At 36.4% G+C, this 20,255-nt stretch overlaps 1 protein-coding gene across 2 annotated transcripts in view; it reads left to right on the forward strand.

Moving 5' to 3' along the window:
* LOC309476195 (uncharacterized protein) overlaps window positions 1-2,670 on the forward strand; it is a 65,952-nt gene extending 63,282 nt beyond the window's left edge. For both annotated transcript variants that reach the window (XM_082139443.1, XM_082139444.1), the window contains exons 4-5: window positions 28-288; window positions 1,125-2,670. In XM_082139443.1, coding sequence (XP_081995569.1) covers window positions 28-155 — 128 coding nt within the window. In that variant the 3' untranslated portion in view covers window positions 156-288; window positions 1,125-2,670. The remainder of the gene's footprint in view (window positions 1-27; window positions 289-1,124) is intronic.
* The last annotated feature ends 17,585 nt before the right edge of the window (window positions 2,671-20,255 follow it).

Here is a 20,255-nt window from a genome sequence, read left to right on the forward strand (position 1 = left end):
AATGACTCTCTTCTTCTCCTCCTCCAGTCTCAGAGTCTCTGATAGTGTTGATCTCTGCTGCTGCCGCTGCTGCTGGATCTCTGGTGATTGTTACTGTAGTCGGGATCTTCTGCATCTGCAGGAAACACAGAAAAATAGACAGAGAAGGCAAGTAATACCTACTGTATGATTGTATGTATATGTGATATGTAAATATATATGAATTTTTTCTGTAATTATGAAACAGTTCAGACCCATGATAGAGAGATCACTTACGCTGATCCAACATTCTACAAAAGACATAAATCGGTAAGAGAATTTATTTCTGTCTATGGTTTGTCTCCCAATTATTTTAGCATTGAGTCTGATTTAGGTTTGTGTTTAATGATTTACACAGACTAGCATGATATCACCACAACCGATATTTATAAAAGTAGTAGATGTATTTTAGTGTGCTTTTGTCTTCTGCTCTGATGTGTTTAGGTTGTATTGGATCACAGAAGGTCATCATTTATAAGAGGTCACAAACTCTTATTAGTCATCATTAATCCCCCCCAAAAATTAAATTATATTACATTATAGGCAATTTAAAATTACTTAATGAACATATTTAATCAAACGAATGGAGATAAAAATACTGAAATGTTATATCCATCCATTAGTTACAACACAATCTCAATTTGTAACTATTTTCTGTTTTGGTGAATTGGTGGGTAATTCTTATGAATTTATACAATCTCATTTGTATGTTTCCCTGATGGGTATGTTTAGGCGTGGACCTCCATACTTTTTTTCTGATTATCATACGTTTTTGAAATCGCCACCTCGTAACAGTTACGTTTTCTGTGAGATCAGGTTGTCAATTCTCCAAACCGCTTGGAACCTGTTGTAAAGAAACCGAAAGACCTGGTGTAGATACAGTATTTCAGCTGAGTGTGCAAGAGTGGATAAAGACCAGTCTGTTTGAACATCAACAAATAAAAAGCATAAAAAAATTAAAAATTAAAATTAAAAAGCCTTTTAACAAGAAGAAATATAGAGATATTATAAAATGTTCATAGCTGAAGGAGTAGGATGATAGATAAATAAAGTGTACATAAAGTTCTTGCATATGACGGTGAACGTGCATTTATGTTTTCTTTTAGAGTGCTACGGATCAGGATACTGTGGTGTACGCAGGGGTCACAAGACGTTAATCAACTCTTTGTCAAACAATCAAAATGTGATTCTGTTTTTGGGTTACTAGCTTTCTACACCCCAAATACAAGAGAGGAGGTGGAATCACCAAAAGGGGATTTTCGCAGTAATGTCATACACCAGGGTTTCTCAAATCCGGTCCTGGAGGGTCACTGTCCTGCAGAGTTTAGCTCAAACCTTGATCAAACTCGTAAATCTGGAATTTTCTAGTAACGTTGGAAATGTTGATTCGTTTGAACAGGCATCTTTGATTTGGGTTTGATCTAAACTGCCCTAGTGACCCTCCAGGACTGGATTTGAGGAAACCTGACAGAGAAGCAGCATTTTTGGTTCCCCAAACCTTTCAGTGAACAGTTCTTAAAATACATTTTTTTTCTTATTGTGAAGAACATTTTAATACTGTACAGAAAAATTTTCCACTATAAAGAACCTTTTTTTGGAATAGAAAGATTCTTCATGGAACCATCAATGCCATAAATACTTTATTTTTAAGAGTGTAGACAGGGCTGGACTGGGACTAAAATTCCACCTTGAACAAAACCAGCCCATCCAAATTAATTACTAAAATAAGAGAGAAACAAAATAATAACAGATTTATAGATTTTATGAATATACTGCATATGCAGTTGACAAAATTAAAGTTGCATTTTTTTCTCACATAGAAATGAGCATTTGACAGTAAAACTGATTTTGAAATGTACTATTAAACAAATATGACATTTATTAGTTAACTTCTAATTTATGTAAGACACTGATATTGATCTTTCACAGGCTCTTAATGAAATAACATTTGACCTCAGTTTACAGTGTAGAAAACCTTGTTCTTAATTCATGGGATCCAGTTTTGTTAAATTATCCTTTGTAATTGCTTTAATGAAAAATTACCCTAGTTATTTTATAAAATTCTAAGTTTAATTGTAATCAGTAAGATCATGGTAGTCACAGGTAAAGTCACGCTTCTCATATTATTGTTCCAGATGTACTTTTATTTGTGTTTTGTATCTTTTAAAGGTTCTGTGAAGGAGTAATGTTAATATGGTATTAAATCAAGGTCAAAAGGTCAGACATTATAACATTAGTATATTATATTCAATATTAAGTGCTAGTAATGGATTTATGTCATAGCTTTTGAGCAGTGTTGTAGTTTTGTTTATGTTTGTATTGTTTTCAACATTTGTGTCAGTCATGTGTGTGTGTGTGTGTGTGTGTGTGTGTGTGTGTGTGTGTATGTGTGTGTGTGTGTGTGTGTGTGTGTGTGTGTGTGTGTGTGTGTGTATGTGTGTGTGTGTGTGTGTGTGTGTGTGTGCTGACAGTGACTCTGCTGAAGCTCCTCCTGCTGGATGAACAAGTTATTTCACCAACAGCTTTCTCTCTCTCTGTGACGTTTTATAGTGAAAAATTCCACACAAAAAAAGGATATATCTATATTTCATATTTTTATGTAATGTATGCCTACTTTTGTACAATATTAAATAAACATGTTTTAATATATCCCTTATATTCATCTGCCTCATTATTGACCTTTGCATATGTCACAAATACAGCTCTACTCTTTGTTATTTGATTTTACATTTTTATTCTGTTAGTCTTGAAATATAAATACATGTAAAATCTGTCAGTGGGTGGTTGACGTGACGCTACATTTTTGTGTTCATGGTGACAAATATAAATAAAAATGTATAATATTTCATTAAAATATCTGTTGTTATATACAGTATAATCTTCCAGAACAATACATCTGTAATTAATGAGTATTATAATTCAAATATGTAAATATTTAGTTTTAAACATGACATTTGTCCACTGGCGTGACTGTCGGGGGTAGCGTTGCTTATCTTAAAACTACTGTAATTAAATGAAAAATAAGTCTAAATACATTAAAATACTTGAATAGATGTTATAGCAGTGTTAACTTAATGAAACTAAAGGTTATAAGTCATAAGCTCCCCATTTAGAATAATTGTGACACATTACATTTTGTCCACAAAACTGGTGTCCACCTGGTGTGACGCCATTCTGTAGAAAACAGGCATTCATTTGGGCACCCTATTACTGAGAGGGGCCCTTCTTCATCCAGGAAGTACAGTAGACCTCACTGGAGTACATGAACTGCCCACAAGGTGAGTTCTGTTTCAAATATTTTCATAATTTTGCTATTTCCGTGCACTGTTGGAAATGGGATCCATTATGCAGTCCTTTGGTGTGACATAATCTAAGTATTGATCTGAAAATTTTCATCAATTTATATTGATTGACTATTGAAAATAATGTAAACCTTAAAGGGATAGTTCAGGATTTTAGACATGAATCTCTATAGCTTCCCCATAAGCAGTGTGGTGCATTGACCATGACTTACTCCCGACAGCGTCCTGTGAGCCGAGCTCCGGTCCAGTTTTGGTCAAGATGAAATTAGTCCGGCAAGTTTGCTGGGGTCACGGCAATAAAGCTTTTTTCTTCTCAAATCAATATGTGTTCAAAAGAGTGATATATTTGCAGCACAAAACCGCTGTCTATGGAGAGGTCAGACCTCGTAATGGCTTGGCACTATTTTCTTCCCCGTCATATCACTGCGCGCTACCGCTACCTACAGCCAGCTGGGAGCCGCGCACGTGTCACTTTGTTTACAGCTCGTAAAGAGAACGATAACATGTCTGACTAGTGACTACAGCAGCGACGATGACAACATTGACTTCGACACACAGCCAAAAGGATATTTGAAGCCCAGAGCAATGAGCCAAAGTCGCCTCAGAGCAACATCTGCCACAGGAAATCTTTGAAATGTGTGAGGAGAAAGCGCCACATCTTTGTTTGTACAGTCCGGATAGTCACAAGTCCGCACCATTTTCTACAAAGCTTGTACAAACTGATCGCTCTTGGTGAGTAGTTAGCTCGTTCGTGTAGCTGTTCTGAGCACGTAAACACTGCTGTAAACACTGCCGAACAACTGAAAAAGTGGTGTGCGCCTGCGCAGCTCGCAGCTGGCTGTAGGTAGCGGCAGCGCGCAGTGATATGACAGGGGAGAAAATAGTGCCAAGCCATTACGAGGTCTGACCTCTCCATAGACAACGTTTTAGTGACGCAAATATATCACTCTTTTGAACACATATTGATTTGAGAAGAAAAAAGCTTTATTGCCGTGACCCCAGCAATCTTGCCGGACTAATTTCATCTTGACCAAAACTGGACCGGAGCTCGGCTCACAGGACGCTGTCGGGGGTAAGTCATGGTCAATGCACCACACTGCTTATGGGGAAGCTATAGAGATTCATGTCTAAAATCCTGAACTATCCCTTTAACATTGTTAGTCAGGATTGAAGACTGTCTCTCATATAGCGAGGCCGCAAACTGGCCTTGATCTTGAAAATGTCCACTGGTGTGACAGCACTGTCCTATAGTGTGACATGAAATCAGCGTCACACTGGTGGAAATGGCTGTCACACCAGTGGACGCAAACATTCTTTGTTCCTATAAAATAACCAAAATCGGACAGAAATCACACACACAAACCAGATATATTTGAATCCTGCATTATTAGCTTCTTGAATCAGATGAAGAGATGTGTTTAGTAGTGTTTGTAGCTCAGAATGAGGAACTATACACAGACAGCGTCATTGCGTTAGAACAGCCTTATGGTCTGGTTGGTTCACGTGAGAGGATTGACAGCTTTAGGAAGGTTAGGAAAAAGGCAAAACTTGAAAAAAAGAAAATGCAAACATCACTACTACAATTAGCTACTAAAGGTTGGGAGGGAAGTTATGAAGGGGATAGGAAGCAGGGAGGTTGGGAGGCGGGAGGAAGTTAGGACTAAGGGAGGTAAGAAAGGAGGGAGGTTTGAAGGGGGAGATTGATAGGGAGGGAGGTGTGGGGGGGGGGGGGGGGTGAGATGGAGGGAGGTTGGGGGAGGTTAGGAGGGAGAGAGTGATGATTTTGTACCCCTTGATAGAGGTGTGACAGTTAGTATATAACCGTGAGACTGACGGTTATAGTTGAACACCGTCATTAGAACTCTATAACCGCCAAAACAGTGTTATTAAAATATTTTTTACAAACATTTTTTATCATAGAGAATGTTTAAATAGCCTACTAATTAAAAACAATTGTTAACAGTCTGCACACAGCTAGGCGAGACTGCATTATGTACAGCAAGGACCAACTTGTCCATTACCCTTCAAATTGCGCAAATTGAAATTGCGAATTGGAAATACGCTCAATGGAAACACGTCAATTTCGCAAAAACTCCCATTTATCGAAAAAAAGTTTTTACGCTCACATGAGGAGGTTTTTCAGGCAATTTTAAAAAGGAATATTTCGCAAAACTGCAATGGAAACAGTTTTTGTGCATTTACAGTCACCTGACTTAGAAGACGCGGTGTGTTTGGACAGAATACGAGACAGAGTTCTTTATTAAATTCATAAAAGACAAAAGAATTACAGGAATACTGGATTCTAAACCTCAAATAAATGCCACAATCAAGACCTCGAAGCAGATATGAGGGAGAAACACCCAGAAACTCCTCATATGTGCTGTAAGTAGCCTAAGGGTTTTTCCTTGCCATTAATGCTTGGATAACAAGCCTAATGTGATATACACTCACCTAAAGGATTATTAGGAACACCATACTAATACTGTGTTTGACCCCCTTTCGCCTTCAGAACTGCCTTAATTCTACGTGGCATTGATTCAACAAGGTGCTGAAAGCATTCTTTAGAAATGTTGGCCCATAATGATAGGATAGCATCTTGCAGTTGATGGAGATTTGTGGGATGCACATCCAGGGCACGAAGCTCCCGTTCCACCACATCCCAAAGATGCTCTATTGGGTTGAGATCTGGTGACTGTGGGGGCCATTTTAGTACAGTGAACTCATTGTCATGTTCAAGAAACCAATTTGAAATGATTCAAGCTTTGTGAGATTATCCTGCTGGAAGTAGCCATCAGAGGATGGGTTCATGGTGGGCATAAAGGGATGGACATGGTCAGAAACAATGCTCAGGTAGGCCGTGGCACTTAAACGATGCCCAATTGGCACTAAGGGGCCTAAAGTGTGCCAAGAAAACATCCCCCACACCATTACACCACCACCACCAGCCTGCACAGTGGTAACAAGGCATGATGGATCCATGTTCTCATTCTGTTAACGCCAAATTCTGACTCTACCATCTGAATGTCTCAACAGAAATCGAGACTCATCAGACCAGGCAACATTTTTCCAGTCTTCAACTGTCCAATTTTGGTGAGCTCGTGCAAATTGTAGCCTCTTTTTCCTATTTGTAGTGGAGATGAGTGGTACCCGGTGGGGTCTTCTGCTGTTGTAGCCCATCCGCCTCAAGGTTGTGCGTGTTGTGGCTTCACAAATGCCTTGCTGCATACCTCGGTTGTAACGAGTGGTTATTTCAGTCAAAGTTGCTCTTCTATCAGCTTGAATCAGTCAGCCCATTCTCCTCTGACCTCTAGCATCAACAAGGCATTTTCACCCACAGGACTGACGCATACTGGATGTTTTTCCCTTTTCACACCATTCTTTGTAAACCCTAGAAATGGTTGTGCGTGAAAATCCCAGTAACTGAGCAGATTGTGAAATACTCAAACCGGCCCGTCTGGCACCAAAAACCATGCCACGCTCAAAATTGCTTAAATCACCTTTCTTTCCCATTCTGACATTCAGTTTGGAGTTCAGGAGATTGCCTTGACCAGGACCACACCCCTAAATGCATTGAAGCAACTGCCATGTGATTGGTTGATTAGATAATTGCATTAATGAGAAATTGAACAGGTGTTCCTACTAATCCTTTAGGTGAGTGTATGTAAACCTACCAACGTCCGTTGCCATGATTTTTGGAATGACTTATCGTGAGAGGAAAAAATTATGCTGTAGTCGCATAAAATCGGTTAATGGAAACGCCGTCATTTCGCAATAGTTTTTTATATATATATATATATAAAAAATTAAAAAAACGCAAAAGTTTTGCGCAAATCTGTAATGGAAATGCACCTATTGTCATCTCTGAGCCAGAGCCCCACCAGTGTGCAGCCCAGCTCACCAAGACTGGCTGCTGTTCAATAAGGTGTGAAAGGCGGATGAGTCCTTAAACTCAAACACTACTGTTTTTCTTATTTTTTTTTATTTCATGGTGTACTCTGTTGTACAGCACAGTTCCTAAAGAAAATAATCAATTTACTATGAATTATTTTTAAGAACCACAGGATGTTTTGCTGTTTTATTTAGGTCAATTCCATTTATGGTTATGAAATATGACAAGGTGGCCCTATGGCTGTTCAAAAAATTATTTTACTTGAGTTGTACTAAAAATATGACTGAATTAAATACAGAGAACAGTAGTTTTAACTTTTTATCCCGTATAACTTTTAACTTAAAACTTACCTTTTTATTTTAGTGAATTTTAAAATAAATTTGAGCAAGAAATGTAATAAGCCAGGTCAATTTTGTTTACATGTTCATGTTATGTTGCTAAATGTTACGATGGCTCCCAGGTCTTTTTTATGGGAATGTTGGTTTCTTCTTCTTTCTTCTGACTTTATTGTACAAAACACATTTGAACTTGAAGTTGAAACTTTATTTTAATGAATTTTTTTAATTATTTGAACAAGAAGTAATAAATGTGACTTTGTACAAACAGGGGCATACAGGTACTTTTTGTAGTCCAATGGTGTGACGAAATGTCCTGTGGTGTGACAAACTGAATTATAAGTGGAAAAGGCATTTAAATGCACAAATTTATGTAAAAGGTGTTGAATAGTATAATAATGATATCATCACTATGCACATATAAGGATGGAATGAAGCTTCATTAGGTTTTATACTAATTATAATGAAAATAATCCAGACGTTTGGGTAAAGTCCCTATGTGTACATCTTATAGTGGGATAATAACATGATTGTGAATTTTTATTGGTTACTTTTGATGTGGGAATGTAATTAGGACAAATTGATAAGGATTGTGCATATTTGTCTTATCTGTCACACAATCTCTGAATTAAATATTAACATAAAAAATGTTATCACACCGGTGGACAATATCTGGGACTACCACACAAAAAAGTTAATAAAATGCAAAATAAATAAGGAATTAGAAAGGGACACTTTCAGTTTTGAGTTATTCACATATTAAGCAATATAATTATAAGACATTTGACATACATTTTAGAAATATTTTTTTTTCCACTTTGGATTTGAGTTCACGTCAACCACCCCAAAACTGATTCAGATCATGTGTGTTTATGTAGCTTTTACATGAGCATCAAAACCGACTAACAATTGAGAAAAACAGATCTATAAGAATATCCCCACAATAACATCCACTTATGATATAAAACAAAAATCACTTCATATTTCTTCTGGATTCTGCATTTATTTACATTTATTCATTCAGAAACTTAAAACTACAAGGCAAAAACATTCAATAAAAAGAATGAATTATATTCAGTGAATTCATATTTAAACTTTATGTATTTTAAAAGGTGACAAACATTAATCTCATCATGGCTGCGGGTGTTTCTGTTGAAAACACACTGTTAAACAGTTCTAAGAAGATGTCGACCACTGAAGTGGAAAATAATGAGTGTGAAGCGGAGAAGAAGAAAAAAAAAACTGACCACAATACATGAATCATGGTCGCAAAAAATAAATGTGTGAACTTTAGTCTCTTCGGTTTATTTTCCACTCTGCTCTTAGCTTGATCTTTATCTCTCATCATGACTATTTTAACACATCAGCATTCATCTCTGTTGAACCCTGTGATCCACAGGTGTTTGGCCTGATCAAGTTTCTTCATAGTCTTTTTATCAGCTGTTCCTGAATCAGTTGTGTCTTTGGGTACAACATGTGTTTCTGTGCAAATATAAAAGCAAGTGATCGACTGAGAGCAGATGATAGAGAAGAACTATTAGTGTAGAGACACTTTAACAGTAAATGCTGTGGTTTAATGCGCTTCTGAGAAAACAAACATTAATAAACAGTGTCACATGAATCTGAAGCTGTCAGGAGCTAAAAGTGTGAAAGAGCTGCAGATACTTCTGCTTTTCTGCATGTGAACGAGTGTGTGAGAGATGAAGTGTGAAAACTAGAGCAGAAACTGACCAGTGCCGTGGAAACTGTGTTTAATACTGAACAATGACACTCAGATCTGATTAATATATCAGTAAAATTATGTTGATATATAACATTTAAAAAAAAAATATAGAACAAAGCTGTGTTTATTGTGATCCTGGATGTCACTGTGAATGATTTAGACTAAAGGTCAAAAGGTCAAAGATCTCACAGAGAGCTGATCATCATGGGACATTCATATTTATCAGCAGTTTATGACCAATATGAAACTGAATCATTTTTAAACTTCAGATTCAGTAATTTGAACTCAGTTTAATGCTGTACAGACAGTACGTCTCTCCTAAAGACCCTGCTGGTGCACCAACTAGTGGCTGAACATGGAAAACAACATATTTCTTTGAGAATTTTAATATGAAACACAAAAGTGTCTCACGTGTGTATTGTTTTCTCTTCTGGTTAGCGTTGAACGGCCTGTTCGCCCCTGCTGGTAGATGTTGTAACTACACTTATAGGAACACAAAGCATCTTCCTTCTTTGAAGGCCATTCACATATATGTGTAGTCTGATGAAATAAAAGTATTTTCTAGCAACATAGAAAACTGAAATAGGCCTGTATTATATTTCAAGCTACTATTAGAACAGCAGCTACAAAATCTTTTAATGATTGAAGATGATTAAGTTGCATAGGCCTACAGCAATCATTTTAATGCACTCTTATAACACAGATATTTGAAAGGACAGGATGGATTTCTTCAATTGATATGAGAGTGAAATTACTTTATCAGTATCTTGCTGTGGAAAGGCTAAGATAGTTGGCAGGTCTTGGTCTGTTTCAGTCTGACTAAGCTGGTGTTCAGCTGGGTTTAAAGAAAGGGGACCAAAACCTGCTAAACCAGCCATGACCAGGATGGGCCTCATCTGATCCTCTCCACACTCCAGCAATCGTGTTCAGCTCCATCAGTTACATTGGGGTCAGTGAGTGTTTGTTGTTCAATGAGATTCTGACAGCCACAAGATGGTGTTTTTTTTTCTTCTTCATTTTTTCTTCTTCATTTTTCAGAACCGTATTTTTAGGACCCTAGTTTTGTGTGTGTGTGTGTGTGTGTGTGTGTGTGTGTGTGTGTGTGTGTGTGTGTGTGTGTGTGTGTGTGTGTGTGTGTGTGTGTGTGTGTGTGTGTGTGTGTGTGTGTGTGTGTGTGTGTGTGTGTGTGTGTGTGTGTGTGTGTGTGTGTGTGTGTCAACGCCACCTAGCCAATTCTACTCCAAGAGGAGATCTGATTAAAACTTTAAACAAACAGATGCAAAGAATATATATATATATATATATATATATATTTTAAACAAAGATGATCATCATGATCAAACAGAGAGCTGATCTTCATGGGATATTCAACTGATTCTTATCAGTGGTTTATGACCAATATACATGTATGAATCATTTTTAAACTTCAGATTCATTAATTTTAACAATCTGTTAAAATATAGATATGTGATCACAGTCCCATGATATTTTTGATTCAGGTTCAATCTGATCATCACTAGCAGCAACTGTGAAACTCTCAGTATATTATTCAGTGATATGCAGTGTGTTTGATCAGGAAATATCAACAGACTTTATTATACAACAGCTCAATTCCTCACTGAACTCTGATATCTTTAATGTCTTTAGTGTTTATTATAGTGAAATCATTGATTCATGAAATGGTCTCCTGACAATGTGCTTTTAAAATACAAGTACATTCATAATACTTTTTAAGAATTTTATGATTTTCACAATATATGTGTCTTTATAGCTCATGGTGTGTATTGTTTTCTCCTCTGGTTAGTATGTATGGCCTGTTCGCCCCTGCTGGTAGATGTTGTAACTACACACATCTAATAACTCAAAACATCTTCCTTCTTTGACGGTCATTCAAACGTATATGTGTAGTCTGATAAAATTACATATTTGCAAGCAACATATAATATTGCAAATATTTCAATATGTTAAATTTCACCAGTGACTAATATAGCCTACATATATTAATTAATTTTTCAGGGTGATGTGCAGCAACATGACTCTCCTAATGCAGATGACGCTGCTTTAGCTCCTCCTTGTGGCTGAATGGCAAACTACATCGTTTTAATCGCTCTCTTTAGGCCAGGGGTCGGCATGTAACTTTGGCCGCGGGCCAATATTTTTTTTAGCCAGTAGATGGCGGGCCAGCTACACAGAGTTGGCTTATGGATACAAATTAAATATTCTTATATGGGCCTATAATCGCGGAATATGATGGGTCCTTCACCGTCCGTGGACCATTCGTTCAATCGTTTTTTCAAATTAAAACCAAAAATAAAAAGGTGAAAAACGACTTGTTTTTTCATTATTTATTTCCTGAACTAAAATGAAAAAACTAATAACGACGGGTTTTCTGATTTTCTGATTGTGCTCAGATCAAAAATAGAAAAAAATAATTACTGGATTAGACAAATTTTAATTTTGATTTTTAATTTTTAATTTAACACCTTAGGCATATATCAAGGAAATCATTTTAAACAGACCAAGTAGGCTACTCAACAGTATTTTAAGCGGTTGCTGAATAGAACCTATTTCCATAATCTCACATTCAAATATCTCTAACGAAAAGAAGGAGATTAAGTTGCCTATAATAATTATAAATGCTATACAAAAAACTGTTCGTGTCAATATAAATATTAGGCTATTTTAACATTGTAGCCTACTGTCAGCAGAGAAAAAAATGCCACAGAAAAGAATTATGAAATATAAATAACATAAATTAAATAGGACAAAGCCTATCACTCAAATTTCTAAGCAACATAAACGAAAATCATATTGCCCTACTGACAAATGAAGCAGGCTATTTTCTGCCGAACTATTTCAAACATCCTTGCAAAAAAAGAATGTTGTTGACTGACAATGGTTTCCAAACAGCTCCTCAGAGGTGTACAGGTGGTCAGAATTAAGTGCGGATACGCTGTCAAAAGATGTCGGGAGTGGGCTATTGTCAGTCAGATCGCACGCTCCGTCCAAAGTACACCAGAGTTCCGACCGCAACCGTGAGGGGTCATACTTTAAAATTTAATCCCGCGCCGCATGATTCCCTAACCCCTCATTTACCCCTCATTTACACTGAACACGTCTGCGGCGCATTACGGCTGCGACACGGCTACCGGAGCTGATCGCGCCCATTCTAGTCAATGCTTGTGTTTACACCGGCCGCGACGCGGCGCGTTTCAGAAGCTTCCCAGAAGCGGCTCTCCGCGCCGCTTCGCTAAATATAGGCGCCAGGTCTATTTTTGACGGACGCGCGTCCAAGTCGCACCGGGAATACAAAATAAAAGTAAAAAAAACATTGTCAAATTCAAAATAAACACCCTGTGCAAACTCCCAAACGTATTACACACCAATATCCTTGGTAGAAACCATAGACTGTATGGTAGAAACTCAAAAATCAAGAAAAACCACGTCGGACAGGCAAATCACGTGGTCTTGCGCATCCAGTCGCTCCGCTTCTGAAATGCTCCTGGTGTGAGTTGGCACCGCGTGGAGGACGGAATAAAACCTTGTCGCAGACGTAATGCACCGCACACGTGTGCTGTGTAAATGAGGGGTACGTTTCACACAGTGAGTATGCGGCGGTGAAATCGCCGCGCGACTACGGCTTTTCTCAAGTAGTGGAAGAGTTTTGTGCAGCATTTAGGACTTCCAAAATAATCCGGCGGGCCAGAAAATATTGCTGGCGGGCCAGTTTTGGCCCGCGGGCCGCCAGTTGTCGTTCCCTGCTTTAGGCCAACAAGTACTGTGATTCTTTAGGTCTTTTAAACCTGTTATGGTAAATTTGTGAATAATCACTTTGCTTATTTGAATGTTTGTATATAATATACGCTGCACTTACCCAATAAACGTGTTGAATCTCTCGATGCAAATATAACCATACAGCAGACTTGTACCTCCACCGTTTAACCAACAGTGTTTTTAACCACATAATGTTTATTTTAAGTTTCAGACATTTAAATAAATATAATTTATAGCAAAACAATACATACACAATGGTGTCTGGAAGCAACAAAAATCTATTATTTGCCATTGTGTTCTATTCATAGCAGATACGGAGTGCAGTAACCAGGGGCACTGCCAGGAATTTTGGGCCCCATGACAAAAAAATCGAATTGGGCCCCCTTTGCGCAGCTGTTGTCATCACATCTCTAGGACTTAACTTATCAAAAGCTTTACATAACTCTAATCAAAGGCTTGCAACTGTCTTGCTTCTTGTAGTTCAAGTACTAGCACAATATTTACTGCTGGTGATTTGTAAATGCAAGTCTGCATACAGTATGCAGTTCACTATTTGATGCAAGATTAAAAGCCACCATAAAAATGTCCTTAAGGCTATCCTTTACAGTCTCAATGTATTTTTATTGTAAAATTAATTACAGATTTTTTAATAAAAGAAAAACGAAAAAACTTTTTAATTAAAATAAATTAACATCATAATCTCAAAACAATGAAAACAGCTATTTTTTTTTTTTTTACTTAACTACACATATATGCCAACAACAAAGTAAAGTTGATGTGTAAAACAGGATTTCCACATCAGGGTTATTATAGTGCTACAAAACAGATCAAGTGATCACCAAATCAAAAGGTTTTGAGGTTTGGAATGATGGGAATAATAAATAATATAGTCTGTATCTATAGACGTCATATAACGTCCAAAATTCAGCCTAAATGAACGCATCAAACTGGATTATTTAAATATTGTCTGTTACTTACATGCAGGTTGAGGTAATCTACTCATTGTTTCTAACTGCATCCAGTACAGAGTTTTTTTTATTTATTATTATTATTTGTCAAAATGGTCATTATGTGAGAAAATAATTTGTGTTTGATTTCTGTCATTAATAAATCTCATTTATTAAAATCTCAAATCTCATACTTTCATTTTCTTTTTTGTAATGGTAAAAAGAGCGAGAGAGACAGAACTCCACACAGACTCACTGGAATGATGCTAATGGTCATGAACAGATTGTTGGTCACCTTCCTCACTGGGACAGGGAGGGGTAACGTTAATTATGGGGACACTGGGCTGGGGTCCTGCTGACTCATCTGTTGTTAAGTCTGCTAAAAGGGGCAGGGACAATGAATTAATATGAATATCTTGCTCAACGTTTCCCTGCACTGATTAAATGTTGATGAAATGTAGGCTAACACTAGCCTGCAGCTAGCTAGCTTATTTCACTATGGACAACAGGAGACTAAAGGCTACCCACCTTTCTTGGGGGGAAACTGGATTACAGATTGACACCCTTCCTTTGTCTTCCCTCTCTCTCTTTTCTCTATTTCCTTTTTTGAAAAACAGATTTTATTTTACTATGCAACATTGTGATCGCTGTGTTTCTGGCGCATCGACTGACTTGACTTTCTGCGCACACTAAGGCAGGACCAAACCATTTCATGCAGATACAGGGGGGTGGTCGGTCAATATGAATGTTTACTTTTTGCTCAATGGGGATATTTAACTTTTATTGCCAAAATAAGTAAAATCAAAGACATCATTCATTTTATTAATATTTATAATATACTCAATGATGATGGTTTATATAGTGTATAATATAATACACTTTTTAAATTAGTTTTTACTTATTTGTTGGGGCCCCTGTCAGTCAACTTTGAATTGTCCTAACTTTTCTCTTTTCTCAACTTTTCTCCCCTGCCTATTATACGGCCTATCGCTAGCTCAACATCGTGATGTCTGTCAGCCATCACGATGGACGACGGCATCGTCTATCGGCCCAACCCTAAGAAAAAACATCTCGGTAACAAACGTATCCTCGGTTCCCTGAGATGGAGGGTCCATTCCCCTGGGAACACGCTGCCTCGGGACAGCATGTCTGCTGTGCTCCCTTTTTCAGTCTGCCCAGGACATGCACCGGTCTCAGCTGAGTGCAGGTTGTGTTGTGCCCATAAGTCTGGCTAGCTTGAATGCCTTGTCCTGAGTCCACCCTGATGGTTTATGTAGGACACCACCGCCATATTGTCTGACCGGACTAAGATGTGGTGCCCTGTTAGGTCTAGTAGGAATGGTCTGAAGGCCAGAAAAACCGCCATCAATTCCAGGCAATAAAGGGATAAAAACTTCTTAAAAGTGTGTGGTGCATGCCAGAGACAGTCCAAATGGTTGGACCGTGTACTGGTAGGCCACCCCTTTGAACGCGAATCTCAAAAATGGTCTGTGATGGGGGGCTATTTGAATATGAAAGTATTCATGTGTTTTAATTGGTGTTGGTTTGTTAATTGGTTCTGTTCTCCTCCGTTCCTGCCTGTTTGTTTCCTTGGTTACAGATTCATTTGAGTTTCAGTTCAGGTTTGTCTAGTCAATTATCTCAGTAATCTCAGAGTATCTTCCTCTGTGCTAGGTATTAGTTCTGAACCAGTTTTCACATGTATGAATGATTCTGAAGACATTATTTTATGCCTTATCCTGATATCAAGGCTATAATTATGGCCAGTAACAGAATAAAATGCAAACATAAGCCAGAATGTTTTCATTTGAAATCATCATCATCAAAAAAAAAAAAAAAAAAAAAAAAAAAAATTCATCAAAATTGGTAATAGTAGCCATTTTTTTGCAAATTAGCAGAATTTAATTTAAGATGCAGGTAATAAATGAAATCAACTTGACTAAAAAAAAAACAGTGAATCCTTTCTGTGAAGGATTTTTGTGAGTTAATGAATGTGGTTTTTGGTCAAGGTCAAACATTATAACATTAATTAGTGATATTAATGTATTTTTTCACTGCTCTCTCTCTCTGTGACATTTTTGTGTAAATTTAATAAAAAGTTATAGGCCTACTTTATGTCTCCTTTTGTACAATATTAAATAAACATGCTTTAATATCCTTTAAATTATTCGGCCTCATTCTTGACCTTTGCAGACATCACACATACAGCTCTACTCTTTGTTATTTGATTCTACATCTTTATTCTGTTAGTCTTGAAATATAGATACAAGAAAAAATGAACAAAAGCTGATTCAGATTGTGTTTCTTTATGTAGTTTTTACATGAGCATCAAAAAAGACTAATATAACATTTGAGAATAGCAGATCTATAAGAATATCCCCTGACAAAAACATCCACTGCTTTTTATGATATAAAACAAAATCACTTCATATGTCTTCTGGATTCTGAATATATTTACATTATTTATCAGAAACTACAAGGCCATTAAGAAAAAAAACAAGAATAAATCGGTGTAATATTCAGTGAATTCATATTCAAACTTTAAAAATATATTTTAAAAGGTGATAAACATTCATTTCATCGTGGCTGCGGTGTTTCTGTTGATACTCTGTAAAACAGTTCTAAGAAGATGTTGACCACTGAAGTGGGGAAAAAAAACTGAGTGTGAATCTGAGAAGAAGAAAACAAAAAACTGACCACAATCGCATCACGGTCGCACAAAATAAATGTGTGAACTTTAGTCACTTCAGTTTATTTTCCACTCTGCTCTTAGCTTGATCTTTATCTCTCATCATGACTATTTTAACACATTTCAGCATTCATCTCTGTTGAACCCTGTGATCCACAGGTGTTTGGCCTGATCAAGTTTCTCCAGTCTTTTTATCAGCTGTTCCTGAATCAGTTGTATATTTGGGTTGAGATCTGTGCACACAAACCACAATGAACTAAACCACAGGCATCAGCTTCATCAGTCAACCGACTAACTACAGCTTTAAAACAGAGTTCAATACAGGATTTCAAATTATTTTAATCAACAAAACATGCGTTTCTGTGCAAATATAAAAGCAAGTGATCGACTGAGAGCAGATGAGAGATAAGAACAATAAGTGTAGAGACACTTTAACAGTAAACGCTGCGGTTTAATGCGCTTATGATAAAACAAACATTAATAAACAGCGTCACATGAATCTGAAGCTGTCAGGAGCTAAAAGTGTGAAAGAGCTGCAGTTACTTCTGCTTTAATGCATGTGAACGTGTGTGTGAGAGATGAAGTGTGAAAACTAGAGCAGAAACTGACCAGTGCAGTGGAAACTGTGTTTTTAATACTGAACAATGACACTCAGATCTGATTAATATATCATAGTCATATTTTGATAAATAACATTTTTAAATAATAATGAACAAAGCTGTTTATTGTGATCCTGGATGTCACTGTGAATGATGTAGACTAAAGGTCAAAAGGTCAAAGATCTCACAGAGAGCTGATCATCATGGGACATTTCATATTTATCAGCAGTTTATGACCAATATACATGAAACAGAATTTTGTTAAACTTCAGATTCAGTCATTTGAACTCAGTTTAATGGTGTACAGACAGTACGTCTCTCCTGAAGACCCTGCTGGAGCGCCAACTAGTGGCTGAACATGGAAAACAACATGTTATTTTACAGTGTTGAAGGCCTTAAAATTTGATATGTGGAAACATCAACAGACTTTATTTTCCTCACTGAACTCTGATTAAATGTCTTTAATGTTTATCATAGTGAAGATGATTGCAATCCTCTTTGTTTCTAGAGATCATGAAATGGTCTCCTCACAGTTACAATGTGCTTTTAAAATTATTATTATTATTATTATTTTTTTATGAGAATTTTAATAGTATATGAAACACAAAAGTGGCTCACGTGTGCAGTGTTTTGTCTGAACGGCCTGTTTGCCCCTGCTGGTAGATGTTGTAACTACACTTATTAAAGGAACACAAAGCATCTTCCTTTTGAAGGCCATTCAGATACATATGTGTAGTCTGATGAAATAAAAGTATTTTCTAGCAACACATAAAACTGTAAATATTTCAGTAGGACTGTATTATATTTCAAGCTGCTATTAGAACAGCAGCTACAAATTAAAAATGATTGAAGATGATTAAGTTGCACATATGGCCTACAGCAATCATTTTAATGCACTCTTTTAACACAGATATTTAAAGGGACAGGATGGATTTCTTCAAGTGATATGTGAGTGAAATTACTTAATCAGTATCTTGCTGTGGACAAAAACACACACAAAACAAAAAGCTAACCCCAGCCTAAGATGGTTGCCAGGTCTTGGTTTGTTTCCAGTCTGGCTAAGCTGGTGTTCAGCTGGTGCAAAAAATAAATCAAAACCTTTCTAAAACCAGTCTGCTAAACCAGTTATGACCAGGATGGGCCTCATCTGATCCTCCACACTCCAGCAATCATGTTCAGCTCCATCAGTTACATTGGGGTCAGTGAGTGTTTGTTGTTCAATGAGATTCTGACAGCCACAAGATGGCGCCACAACAGTGTCTGTATTAGGAGAAACATCTGAACTGTTTATCTTTACTACTGACAACATAATAGTTAATAGCAGACACAATCCTTACATTACTGTAATTGTGCTTGGAGACGGGTCTGTGTTCCAGTGAGTCATTTTAAATGAATATGGAAAATATGTATATAAAGTGGTCTGGTAAAAGGTAAGGTATAATTTTGGAGAGGCTAGCAATAGCAAGCTAGCTTTGAAAGCATATCTTCTAAAAGACCAATATCATTATTGTGTTTATTGTTTTTGATTTTTGTTAATATTTACGTTGCATGCATGGTCTCAAAAATTAAAAACTGAGAAAAAAATTGCACAAAAACATGATAAAATACTTGTGTTGGCATCAGTGAATTTATTTTTTATTTTTATGCAACACCACCTACACAATCAATGCAAAGAATAGACTCATCTTACTTTTTAAGGTAAAAGAGGGCATGACCATTTTAAACTTGAATGTGCGAGTCTTTCAGTGTCAGACCAATACCAAGTATTATTTATCTGTGCAAAAACAGTTCATTGTTCAGTTCAGCTGGTACAGTAGGTCAGGCTGTTAAACCTGTGACCCCTCATGCAACATCATATTACACTGTTCTGACTAGAGCTTTACATGTTAGCAAGAGGAGTCAACATGTTTTGGTCTGTTTTCCAAGAGGAAGCTTTTACTATCTTTTCTTAAAGATGGAACTTTAAATTAAATGTAAGTCAGAAGTTTGGAAACATTACTATTTTTAATGTTTTTGAAAGAAGTTTCTTCTGCTCATCAATCCTGCATTTATTTGATCAAAAATACAGAACAAAAATGTAATATTGTGATATATTATTACAATTTAGAATAATTTCAATTATTTATACTTTAAATGATCATTTATTTCTGTGATGCAAAGCTGAATTGTCAGGATCATTACTCCAGTCTATCACATGATCTTTTAGAAATCATTCTAATATGATGATTCATTATCAAAGTTGGAAACAGGTCTGCTGCTTAATATTTTTCATAACCTGTGATACTTTTTTAGGATACTTTGATGAATAAAAAAAATAAAAAAAGAAGCAAATGTTTTAAAATTAGAAATCTTTTGTAACAACAATATACACTGGTCAGTAATTTGGGGTCAGTAATTTTTTTTCTTTCTTTTTTTGAAATAAATCTATACTTTTATTCAGCAAGGATGTGTTAAATTGATAAAAAGTGATAGTAAAGAAGATTTAAATTATTAGAATTTTTATTTTATTTTGAATAAATGCAGTTCTTTTTAACCTTTTATTCATCAAATATATTAGGCAGCAGAACTGTTTCCAACACTCATAATAAATCAGAATATTAGAATGATTTCTAAAGGATCATGTGATAGACTGGATGTCACATGTGACACTGAAGACTGGAGTAATGATGCTGAAAATTCAGCTTTGCATCACAGAAATAAATGATAATTTAAAGTATAATAAATTGAAAACCAGTTATTTTAAATTGTAATAATATATCACAATATTACATTTTTTTCTGTATTTTTGATCAAATAAATGAACAGAAGAAACTTCTTTCAAAAACATTAAAAATAGTAATGTTTCCAAACTTTTGGCCTGTACTGTATATATACATATATATAACTAAACCGCTGTATCAGCATTGCACACTAGAGGGCAGACATGATTCATGACAGATGACAGAAAGATCACATCCTCCTGAGACCCAGGAAAAAAAA

Source organism: Leuciscus leuciscus (genome assembly GCF_965113295.1).
Source record: "Leuciscus leuciscus genome assembly, chromosome: 15".
NCBI classification, from domain to species: Eukaryota; Metazoa; Chordata; class Actinopteri; order Cypriniformes; family Leuciscidae; genus Leuciscus; species Leuciscus leuciscus.